Consider the following 12,186-nt stretch of genomic DNA (forward strand, 5'->3'; position numbering starts at 1 on the left):
ACTCAGGGAAGTAGATTCCCCCAGAATCTTGCACATGGATGATTGTATCTTGGGTGCTCTAAGAGTGTGCCAGATCCCTATTAAAGATTTATGAAACTAATTTCTTCCCACCACTTATCCTTTTAGCTTTCATCTTTCATGGTCTCCCTTGAAAACTTGGTTTAAAGGAAAATGCAGATGACATTACTGGTGGCTCAGGTCTCCTTTGGGAGAAAGCCCAGTCATGTCCCTTCTTTCCTCATTTTCCCTACCCTTTCCTTCTCCAGACAGCAATAAAACTCTAAAGAAGAAGAAAAACACCACCCCTCTAAATCATGACCTGATCAAATCCTAACCTCGTGCTACCTTCTTTTTTCCAATCCTGGGAAGAAATATAACTCCCAGGGTCTTTAGCAGCTTCTTTCTCTTTTTTAATTTTTTTTTTTAGTTAAGCTTTTTATTTAATGTTTCAAAAAATATATTTAGTCAAACAGACCAAAGCCCATGTCATCATCAGACTCCTTGGACTCTTCTTTTTTTGCTTCCTCTTTCTTCTTCTCCTCAGCTGGGGCAGCTGTGCTAGCAGGAACAGCACCTCCAGCAGGGGCAGCACCACCAGCTGCTGGGGCAGGTCCACCAACTCCTACATTGCAGATGAGACTAGCAATGTTTACATTGTTCAGGGCCTTTGCAAATAATCCAGGCCAGAACGGTTCAACATTTACACCTGCTGCTTTAATGAGGGCATTAATTTTATCCTCTGTGACCATAACCTCATCGTTGTGAAGGATGAGAGCAGAGTAGATGAAAGCGAGCTCAGAGACGGCCATCTCGGGAGATAGATGAGGAGAGATTTGTTTGTAGTGGTGCTAGCCGCCAGCTGAAGTGAGGGTTCACCCCAATGTGGCCTTAGCTTCCGAAGAAGAACCAAGCACCTTACAGACAACTGAAGAGAGGCTTTTTTAATTTTTTGAAAAAATTTCGAATCTAAATACAAAATGAGGGGAAAAATTTTTTGCCATGTACACAGCAGAACATAGGAGATGATTCAATATAAAACAATAAATTTCCATTTCAAGAAAACCTATATATGTTCTCTACTGTGTACTTTTTTTTGGGAAGTGATGCATTTCTTTTATTTAGAATTTTGTTTTTCCAAATTACACGTAAAAACAAATTTTGACATCAATTTTTTTTTTTTAGTGAGGCAATTGGGGTTAAGTGACTTGCCCAGGGTCACACAACTAGTAAGTGTTAAGTGTCTGAGGCCAGATTTGAACTCAGGTACTCCTGACTCCAGGGCCAGTGCCCTATCCACTGTGCCACCTAGCTGCCCTGACATCAATTTTTAAAAATTTTGTGTTCCAACTTCTCTTCCTTCCTTCCTCCCTCCCCACCCCCCAATAAGAACTCAAACAATTCAATATAAGTTATACATGAGTAGTCATGCAAAACATCTCCACATTAGCCAGGTTGTAAAAGAAAACAGACAAAAACAAAACTTCAGATTAAGGAACTATCAAAAATTTATGCTTCAATCTGTTTTCAGATAACATCAGTTCAGATCGCAATTTTCATAAGTCCTTCCAAGTTATCTTGAATCATTGCATTGATGAAAGTAACCAAGTCATTCACAGCAGATCATCTTACAATATTTCTGTTATTTTGTATACAGTATATTTCACTCTGCATCAGTTCATGTAGGTCTTTCCAGGTTTTTCTGATAACACCCCACTCATCAATTTTTCTTTTTGTTTCTGATAAAATAACTAATAAAATTATGTTTCAATCTATATTAAAATACCATCAGTTCTCTTTCTGTAGATGGATTGCATTTTTCATAAGACCTTCAGAGTTGTCTTGGATCACTGCATTGCTGAAAATAACCAAGTTATTCACAGCAGATAATCTCACAATATTACTGTTATTTTGAATACAGTATATTTCCCTTTGCATCAGCTCATGCAGGTCCCTCCAGGTCTTTCTGATAGTATCCTGCTCATCATTTTTTAATAGTAAACGACATTTATATAGTACTTTAAAGAGAGATTTCCTTACAATAAACCCATGAGGTTGATTATTGCAACAACAGTAACAGATAACATTTATATAGTATCTTAAACTTGACAAAGAATTTTCTTCACAATAGCCCAGGAAAGTATCATACATTTTGCCATCATCATCATCAATCAATCATCAATCTTCATCAATCAATCCTCATCATTAATCAGTCCTCATCATAGATCCTCATAAATCAATCCTCATTTTCCTCCAATCATCATCAGTCCATCCATCCACCCATCAATCAATCCATCATCATCATCTTACATTACTCTTGCCTCTGCTTCAAAAATTTTTTCACACTTACTGATGGTAAGTACTGTTATTCCTATTCCCTTCCCATGATATTTACTCTATTTTCTATCTTCTTTTACCCTATCCCTCCACAAGTGTTTTGCTTCTGACTGCCCCCTTCTCCACTCTGCCCTCCCTTTTTTTGTACCCTTCCTCCTTATTCCTTTCCCTGCTACTTTCTTGCAGGCTTAGATAGATTACTCCACCCAATTGAGTGTGTATGTTATTCCCTCCTTGATTCAACTCTGATGAAATTAAGGTCTTTGAGCTAATTCTGATGAGTGTAAGGCTCATTCACTTCCCCACTCCTCCCCCATCTTTCCCTCCACTCCATAAGCCCTTTCCTGCTTCTTTCATATGAGATTTCACCCCATTCTACCTCTCCCCTTTCCCCTCCCCCAATGCAATCCTCTCCCCCCTGACACAGTGGACGAAGCACCCGTCAATCCTGTATCACTCTCATTTCTCTTTCCATTTTTTACTCTACCCCTCTTACATTATCTTCAAAGTCCTTTTTGAGTGCCTTTATGGCCTAAGACCAATTCATATTTTTCTTGGAAGCAGGAACCTGATGTTGCTATCCTCTTCTGAGGGTGCACCTCAATCTTCTTCCTTGTCATTAAAGAAACTTTCTATGGTTCACATATTTCTCTACCTGATCATTTTGCCTGTTGTTTTTTTTTTTTTTTGGTGGGGCAATGAGGGTTAAGTGACTTGCCCAGGGTCACACAGCTAGTAAGTGTCAAGTGTCTGAGGCTGGATTTGAACTCAGGTCCTCCTGAATCCAGGGCCAGTGCTTTATCCACTGCACCACATAGCTGCCCCTTGCCTGTCTTTTACTTGAATTTTAACTCCTTAAAGTGGGGCCCTGCTTCCAGGATGCACTGTCCCAAGTTTCAGGGGGTCCCAGGTGGTATGATTTAAGGAGGGGCAGGTTCTTCACATGCCTGGCCTATGCTCTGGTCTATAAATAACCCCATGCCAACTAGCTAATTAAACAGGCAACAAAATTTTGTTTGTTGTGGTTGTTAGCTCCCTGGAGCCTGCCTGTGCCCCTCCCCCACCTGGGGCACCGCTGCTCAAAATTGCTTCCTGGTTCTCAGATGAGGTAGGATAACTGAATTCTTCCTCAGCTCCTGCAGACACCCCTGTAACCTTCCCCCCACCCCTGCCAGCTGTTCAGCCCTCTCACCAGACCATGAGCTTAGTTCCAGAAGACTCTGGTGCTGCAGCTTATTCAAAGGCTTGGGGTAAATTTCTCTGGCACAGCCTGCCTGGGGCTGGATCTGTGTCAGCTTGACCACGGGGTTGGACTCCACTCCCAACCCAGCACAGCAGCCCCCTCCTGCCGAACCTCCAAGCTGTCTTTGGCTGGAAAACAACCTCAGTCCATTCCTTTGTGGGCTCTGCTGCTCCAGGAGTTGTCTTATGGCTGTGTTTGGAGTTTTTTGGAGTAATTATGTCAGGAGCTCTGAGTGCTTACTGCCTGTCCTCCTGCTGTGTACTTTTTACTTTGTTGGGTTTTTTTCCTCTCCCCCCCCAAAGAAGGCTGCAATTAAATATATATGTATACACACATGTGTCAATATACATAGATATCTTAACATGTACACATATGTACATATACATATATGTAATACTGTACTATGTTTATTTCTACTCATCATCTCTTTCCTTCTCAAGTCTAAGTCCTTTTGTGCCTTTCCAAGTCAACCAGCTCCTACACCACAGCAATATTCTTTTTTTTTTTTTTTTTGGTGAGGCAATTAAGGGTAAGTGACTTAGCTAGTAAGTGTTAAGTGTCTGAGTCCAGATTTTAACTCAGGTTCTCCTGACTCCAAGGCTGGTTCTCTATCCACTGCACCACCTAGCTGCCCCCTCCACAGCAATATTCTAACCAAATCACATCCTATCTAAGATATTGTCCATAAAATTATATCTCCAAATTTCTGCATTCCTTCTATTCTTGGCTACATGGGTTTTATTTATACAAGAAAAATTTAATTTAAAATAATAAAATTATCCATTTTACACTTCAACAATGTTCTCACTTTATAATATAGTTTAACGTCTGATACTACTGAAATATTTCCTATACATCTTTTTTTCCTGGTTTCTTTGAAGCTCCTGACCTTTTGTTTTCTCAAATGAACTTTGTCATTATTTTTTCTAACAGTAAAATATATATATGAATTTAATTGGGATGACATTGAGTCTAAAGATTAGTTAGGTAAAAATCATCATTTTTAAAATTTTATAAATATTGCTTCAATTATTTGGCTCTCAGTTTGTTTGTATAAAGAGTATTTTATGTTTTACTTCAAATAGTTCTTGTGTCTGTTTGGCAGATATACACTCAGGTATTTTATACTGTCTAGTTATTTTAAATGTTCTAAAATAATATTGAATACTATTGCTGACATCTAATGTGGCTTCCCAATTTTTCTCTTTTGATTAAATATATTTAACTTTAACTTTGTCTGAGATAATAATTATTATCCCTGATTTTTAACATAATAAATTATACTCCTGCTCTTTATTTTATCTTTGTGTGTATCTTTCATTTTCATAATGTTTCCTGAAAGCAACTGTGTTGAATTCAAATTTTTGTTCTGCTATCCATTTCCATTTTATGGGTAAATTTATCCCATTCACATTCTAAACTACAATTATTTGTTGTATATTTTGCTCCTTCCAAATTTTTCCTCTCTGGCCATCTCATCCTATTTACCTTTTCCCACCATACTCCTGTGCTTTACTTCTGTCTTCTATCTTGCCCTTCTGTTCCTTTCTCTACCCACTCCTCTAATAGTCCCTCCCTTATCCTCTCCCCACTCTCTATTCCTTTTTTTTTTTTTTTTTTTTGCTGTGGGGCAATGAGGGTTAAGTGACTTGCCCAGGGTCACACAGCTAGTAAGTGTCAAGTGTCTGAGGTCGGATTTGAAAACTCAGTCTCCTGAATTCAGGGCCGGTGCTTTATCCACTGTGCCACCTAACTGCCCCCTACCCTATTCCCTTTTAATCTATTCATGATGAGAGTAGGTTCTGTCACTACCTATCCTCCCCCCAGTAGCTTCTAGTTTCCTTTTCTGCCTCATTTGTATGAGGTAATTACTCCTTTTCATCTCTCCCTACAGTTTTATTTTTCTAGAGTCATTTCATCATACTCAGCTCAGCCAAAATCTATCAAGTTACCCAAATAATAATGACAGTCATAAAAGTACTGCTAACATTTTCACATATAAGAAGTTAACATTTTGTCCTTATTGAGCCCCTTATAATTGGTCTTTAATGTTTACCTTATATTTCTCCTAGTTATTAAATGTTGAATTTTCCCTTAAGTGCTAGGGGTTTTGTCACAAAAACCTGAAAGTGTTTCAATTTGTTGAGTCTTTTTTTTTAATTGAAGATTATACTTATCTTTGCTGGGTGTTACCTTTGGTCATAACCCCAGCTCTTTTGCTCTATGGAATACAGTATTCCAAGACTTACAATCATTCAGCATAGTAGCAGCTAGATCTTGTGTAATCTTTATTGTAGCTTCATGATTTCTAACTTGTTTGTTTTTTTCCTTGTTGCTTGCAATATTTTCTCCTTAACTTGGGAGCTTTGACACTTGGCTATGATATTCCTGTAGGTTTTTCTCCTGGGATCTCTTTCAGGTGGGGGTAGATTTTTTCTATTTCTGCTTTGCCTTCTTGTTCTAGAACTTTGGGACATTTTTCCTTAGTAATTTCTTGTAATCTTGTATCAAGATTCTTTTTTTAATTGTAATTTTAAGATAGTCTGATTATTCTTATATTCTTTCTCTCAATCTGTTTCTCCAGAATCAGTTATTTTCTGATGAGATGTTTTACTTTCTCTTCTATTTTTTCATTCTTTTGGTTTTGTTTTATGACTTCCTGTTGTCTTAGAATGCCATTATCTTCTCCTTGCCAAATTTTAGTTTTCAAGGAATTATTTTATTCCTTAAGTTTTGGGTTCTCTATTTCAAGTTGGTTGACTTTTCAAAATTTTCTTGATTTTTTTTGGATTGCTCTTAATTTTTTTCCTAATTTTTCCTCAGTCTCTTATTTGTTTTTGTTTTTGTTTTCCCATCACTTTATTGGGATGTAAATGGTGGTAGTTTTTTGGAACAGATTATGAAAAGGTCAGATAACCAAAATATGCATGCACTGAAAGACAAGAGGAATGGTGCCCACAGTTCCCAGGTGTGGGGGAAGCCAGGTGTGGTTTAGCTCTCATTGTCACTGTCTACAAGGGTGTCCTTGTCAAAAAGATATTCTGCCATGCCAGAATCAGGGGACCCCCATTTTGCACAGGTTGGTTAACATGATCACCCAGTTATTTGATGGACTTTACCTGTTTGTTCAGGTAGTGGGGTTCCTGAATCACATAAATGGAGGTCATTTTTGTCAGTTGCCAGCTTGTGCAAGTTCTAATAATGACTGATTGACATTTTTTCCAAGCGCAGAGTACATTCCATTGCATCAGGTCCCATCTCACACAGTCATCATGATCTGGTTTCTTGATGTCTTGCAGGAAGATGCAGCCGCCTCATTGGTTCTGCAGTTTCATCAGCTTCTCAGCATGTTCCCGCTCCTCATGGGACTGGTGTAGGAAATACTTGGCTAAGTTCTTCAGGGCCACATTGTCTCCGTGGAAGTAGTAAGACAATGACAGGTAGACGTAGGAGGCTTAGAGCTCCAGGTAGATCTGCCAGTTGACGGCCAGGGTGGCTGAGGTGGAGGAGGGCTGCTGCTCAAATGGTAGGATGGAGAAGTGTTGGTTAGTGGAGGTGAAGGTGGAGAGATGACTAAGGGAGGCTCCAGCCAGGAATTGAGCATCAGTTCCATTCAAGCACTGTGGAAGCAGGAAACCACAGTGACTCCCCTTCCCTGCTCTTCTGACTATTTGGTTTTAAAAGTCTTTTTAAAGTTCTTTCAAGAACTCTTTCTGTGCTTGGGACCATTTGACATTTCTCATTGAAAAAGGAGTAGCTTTTTTTATCTCCATTATCGTTCCTCTGAATATGAACCCAGATCTTCTCTGTCTCTTGTGAAAACAGATAGCTTGATTTGCTTGAGTCCCCCATTTTTCCAGGTAATCAGAACAACTTAAGAGGACTGGTTGCATTGGCTAATACACCAACAATCCTTTTGTTATGGGAGGATTATGGGCCCCAGTTACCCCAAAAGTTGTCTGGGGAAGTCAAGGAACTTTTTCTTTGAAACCTCAGGAATTTTCCCTTGAAATCAAGTAGGCCTCTCCTTGAGTTCCATCAAGGACATACACACCCCCAAAAGATAAGCAGCACTAGATCAAACTGAGCATGCTCAGGGACTACCACCCCGCATGTCAGTACTCCTGAATACCTGGATGAGGTAATACTGTTGGGCGTGACTAGAAGACCACCTGGATGAGGTAATCCTGTTAGGAGAGACTATAGCAGGAGAAGACCACCTGGAACCACCCACCAGCAGGCTGCTTGGACCCATCAGGACAGAGTTAACGCCCATCACCAGATCACTCACTACAATCTCTCCTACCCCAGCCCAACTCCAGAGAATCCCCAGCCCCTCACGCAATAAGGGACATTTTTACCCATGCCATCTGAACCCTATAAAAGGGCATTCCCCCGAGCTAGTCGGGGAGGAAAGCGTTTTCTTTCTCCAAAACCTTCCTCCCGGCCAGTTTCTCTTGTACCCCAATAAACCTGTTCTTTTATTCCTAAATAGGACTTGTGCAAGAGTGTAATTCTTTACAGAGGAATCCTAAGGACCCATGTGCTTTCTCCCCATATCACTTTGCAGTGACCAAAGTCAACCTGGCTACAGAATTAGTAACTCTAAAGTCAATTAAGTTCAGACCAGCATTGAAGCAGATCCTGAACTATTTTGGTGATGGTGGTTTGTGGACCTTCAAGAGACATTCCTATCTTACCTGACTGCAAGTTATGAGACTATGAATATATCCCATTTATGGTCCTATTGTCTCCAGCTCTCCCCCAACTCTGGTTATGGGACTCTAAGAATTATTACATTTTTTGAGATCTCCTCATCAAGACATTTCCTGAGCAAGCCTTTAACTGTGAACTGCTTATCACCAAGAATGCCTTCTGATTTGTGTATCAAAGGCCACCTCATTGATCCCTAGAATTCCTCACTCCTTCTCCCCTTGAGAATGAAACCCATTGGGGTATCTAGGTGGTGCAGTGGATAGAGCACCGGCCTTGAATTCAGGAGGACCCGAGTTCAAATCCAACCTCAGACACATAACACTTACTAGCTGTGTGACCCTGGGCAAGTCACTTAACCCCAATGCCTCACCAAACAAAAAAAAAAAGAAGAGAGAGAGAGAGAGAGAGAGAGAGAGAGAGAGAGAGAGAGAGAGAATGGAACCCATTAAACCCACCTTTACCTCCCAAATTCCTTAACTGATTAAGTTTAAAATGTATATAAACCCACACAATCTACTAGCGGGTGTCCTATTCAGAGTAGGCTAGATAGTACCCATGCAACATGTTAATTTTTTCTTCCCTGCTTAATAAAAACCTTTCTTTAATTTTACAGGCATTGTCTTTCTCTGGTTTTTCTTCCCTTTTGGGAAGAAGGGGATTAAAATCTCAAGAACTGACCTTTGAGTTCTCCAGTCTTCTCCTTTAGGGAATGAGAGATCTAATTTCCATTTAAAAGAGGTTTCCCTTGGTTTACACTCATAATAACTATCTATGTTTGGGCTTTTTCTCCTTTGCTTGCTCATTTTTATTTGTTGTTGTTGTTTTATTTTGGTTTTTTTAGCAGTTATTTTCTGAGATCTGTCTCAGGGCCCAACCTTAGATTCTCCTCTTCACTCCTAAACCTGGGCTCGGCCCCCAGATGCTGCTCTCTGAAGGTCCTCTCAGGTGGTTGCAAACTACAGCTGTCCTCTCTGCCCTAGAACCGAAACCATGGACTCTGCTCTCCACCAGGTGCCCACAGCCCACAGGGTCCCCACCTCTCGCTACTGCACTTACCATGTATGTGCTAGTTCCTTCTTCCTGCAGTCACAGCCCAGAACGCTTCTGGTTAGCACAACTGTGCTTGGTGTACCTCAACAGTGGAAAGTCTTTCAGTCTTCTCCTGCTCAACAGCCAGATCCCCACACTGGGAGATGAAAATTTCTAAGGCTGAGGCTGTCTCTCAGTCCAGCTGCCTCATTCAGGCTGAACCTATGCCCTTGGATCTCTGGTCTTTTTGGGTGGATTCTTAAATTGTCTTATGAGGACATCTGCTTTGCACGAGTTTATTTTTGCTGCCCTGAGGCTATATTCTGTCTTATTTCTGTGGAGGGAATTTGGAGAACCAAAAGTTTTCTGACCTACTCTGCCATCTTCCCAGAATCCTCTCCTTTTTCTTTCCTTTTTTTAAGTTATGTTATTTTTTTCAATAAACAAAAATCTATTTTCTTTTCCTCCTTCTTTCCCTCCCCTGACCCTGGGAAAAAAATAAAAACAAAATCTTTGTAACAAATATGTACAATCAAGCAAAATTAATTCCAATATTGGCTGTATCCAAAAAGTATATATCTCAATTCTCATCCTGTTTTCATCACCTCTGTTAGGAAGTGGGTATCATGGTTATTAGTTCTCTGAAATCACATTTGGTCATTTCCAGAGTTCTCTGAAGGCATCCATTTTATCATGTCTTTTGTTTTTTTAAATAAAATTTTGTTGCTATTGTGGGGGAAAACAACCTTATTATAAGAATGTGATGTTTGACTGAATTACCCCATTCTGCTGTAGACTGAATGAACAAAACCTGGATTAATGACCTCCATCCCGCTTAAGCTAAATACACAAAGCTCTGCTACACACAACACTCTAGCTGCACATAATTTCATGAATATTACACCCAGGGCACAACTAGGGACATCACAGACCAACTCCCTTAGAGAGATGGACTGCATCCCATTGGTCTATTCAAATGTGCAAAGTACTGTTCATTGGGTACTCTAAGCAAGCCTGAAAAAATGAAAAAAGTCAAATCTATGCACTTGCTAACAGTGAACAAACTTCCTTAGCATGCTAATAAATTTCTTTTCAGTTTGGCTATTCACTTTACTTGCTGTGAGGATCAAATCAAATAAAATAATATTTGTTAAAAGTACTTATCAGAGTACTTGGCACATAGTAGGTGTCATATAAATGTTTATTCCCTTCCTTTCCTTTTATTTGACTTCCAACTTTGCAAACCACTGGTAGGTGAGATTCTCACTTGGCTCTCTAGGACCCCCAGACTTTGAAATTACCCAATAAAATATTTTATTTTAAAATCTCCTCATTTTCTTTCTCCCCTTATCCCTTCCCATAAGAAACATCATATATGTATAACAAGGAATTTTTAAAAGGAAGAAAAAAGATGAAGAAGGGGGAGAAATAAGCAAAAACAATGCATTTTAAAAGTCTGAAAATATATGCAATGTACTACACTTGTGGACTTCCTACTTCTATAAATGAATGGGGTGGGGAAATGTATCTTCTCATATCTCTTTTTTGGGGCCATACTTGCTGTCTGTAATTTTGCAACAATTACTTTCATTTTTTTTATGGTTGTTTATGTTATTGTAGTCATTGTGGATATTTTTCTTGGCTCAGCTTACTTCATTCTGCATTCATTCATACCTGTCGTCCCGAGTTTCTCTGAAACCATCCTTTTCTTAATTTCTTCCAGCACAATAGTATTCCATTATATTCATATATGATCATTTGTTTAGCCATCCCTCAATCAATGGGCACCCCCTTAATTTCTAGTTCTTTGCCACCACAAAAAAAAACGGCTATAAAATGTTATTTGCACCTATGGGTCCTTTTCTTCTTTCTTTGATGTCTTTGGGATATAAAACTATAAGTGGTATTTCTAGGTTGAGTGTATTCATTGTCACCTTTTTGGTAATAGTTCCAAAATGTCTTCCGGAATAGCTGGACCAATGCCTAGCTCTACCAGCAGTAATTTAGTGTGCCTATTCACCTGAAGCTACTTCAACATTTGCCATTTTCCTTTCTTGTCAATTTTGCCACCCGATAGGTATGAGGTGGAAATTCAGAGTAGCTTTACTTTTTTTTGGGGGGGGCTGGGCAATGGGGGTTAAGTGACTTGCCCAGGGTCACACAGCTAGTGTCAAGTGTCTGAGACCGGATTTGAACTCAGGTCCTCCTGAATCCAGGGCCGATGCTCTATCCACTGGGCCTCCTAGCTGACCCCCTGCAGAGTAGCTTTAATTAGGTAGACCCCCTTACAAGGCATCCAAAGAAGGTCCACGTTCAAGCCTTTCCCCTTACATCTTCAGAGAAAAACGTCACATCAAATTCACCCAGACCTATTGTTGTCAACCTTCAGAATTTCATCCACAGGGAATTTTAGAAGTGTTTGGAAAGAAAATACAGTGTCACTTATCAAGCATAATGATAGCCTACAAAGCATACAAAAGCACAGGACTGCCTTCTGATTGGAATATTTCCACTCCCACGTTATTTACATCTTGTGTCTGATGATAAACTATGAAAATTTGGCAGTTGCTAATATTTGTATCACATTAACAACTACAGCTGCTGAGCCCATATTTCCCTCGGTTTTCCAGGGAGAAACATCTCATAGAACCATTCTTTACAGAATTCAAAAGGAAAAAAGGGCAAGAGAAAAAAATGCATTAAAACAATTTGATACATTTAAAAACAAATTCTGATCATGTTCCACAGGCATGGATCTTGGCCTCTGCAAAAAAAAGCAGGAAAGTGCCTTCTCAATATCTTTTCATTAGGCCAAATCTGTTATTTATAATTTTGCAATATCATTTCAATTCTTTTGTGGTTCT

At 39.5% G+C, this 12,186-nt stretch overlaps 1 protein-coding gene across 1 annotated transcript; it reads right to left on the reverse strand.

Annotated features, from left to right (window-relative positions):
- Positions 1-461: 461 nt before the first annotated feature.
- LOC122736246 (60S acidic ribosomal protein P1-like) lies at positions 462-809 on the reverse strand. The gene has a single exon (XM_043978367.1). It carries the CDS (start codon positions 807-809, stop codon positions 462-464), a length of 348 nt encoding a protein of 115 aa, XP_043834302.1.
- Positions 810-12,186: the final 11,377 nt, after the last annotated feature.

This window comes from Dromiciops gliroides, chromosome 1 (assembly GCF_019393635.1).
Source record: "Dromiciops gliroides isolate mDroGli1 chromosome 1, mDroGli1.pri, whole genome shotgun sequence".
In the NCBI taxonomy this organism is placed as follows: domain Eukaryota; kingdom Metazoa; phylum Chordata; class Mammalia; order Microbiotheria; family Microbiotheriidae; genus Dromiciops; species Dromiciops gliroides.

Excerpts from the sequence above, each read along its gene's own strand:
- LOC122736246 (XM_043978367.1), bottom strand. The coding sequence starts at position 809 with ATGGCCGTCTCTGAGCTCGCTTTCATCTACTCTGCTCTCATCCTTCAC.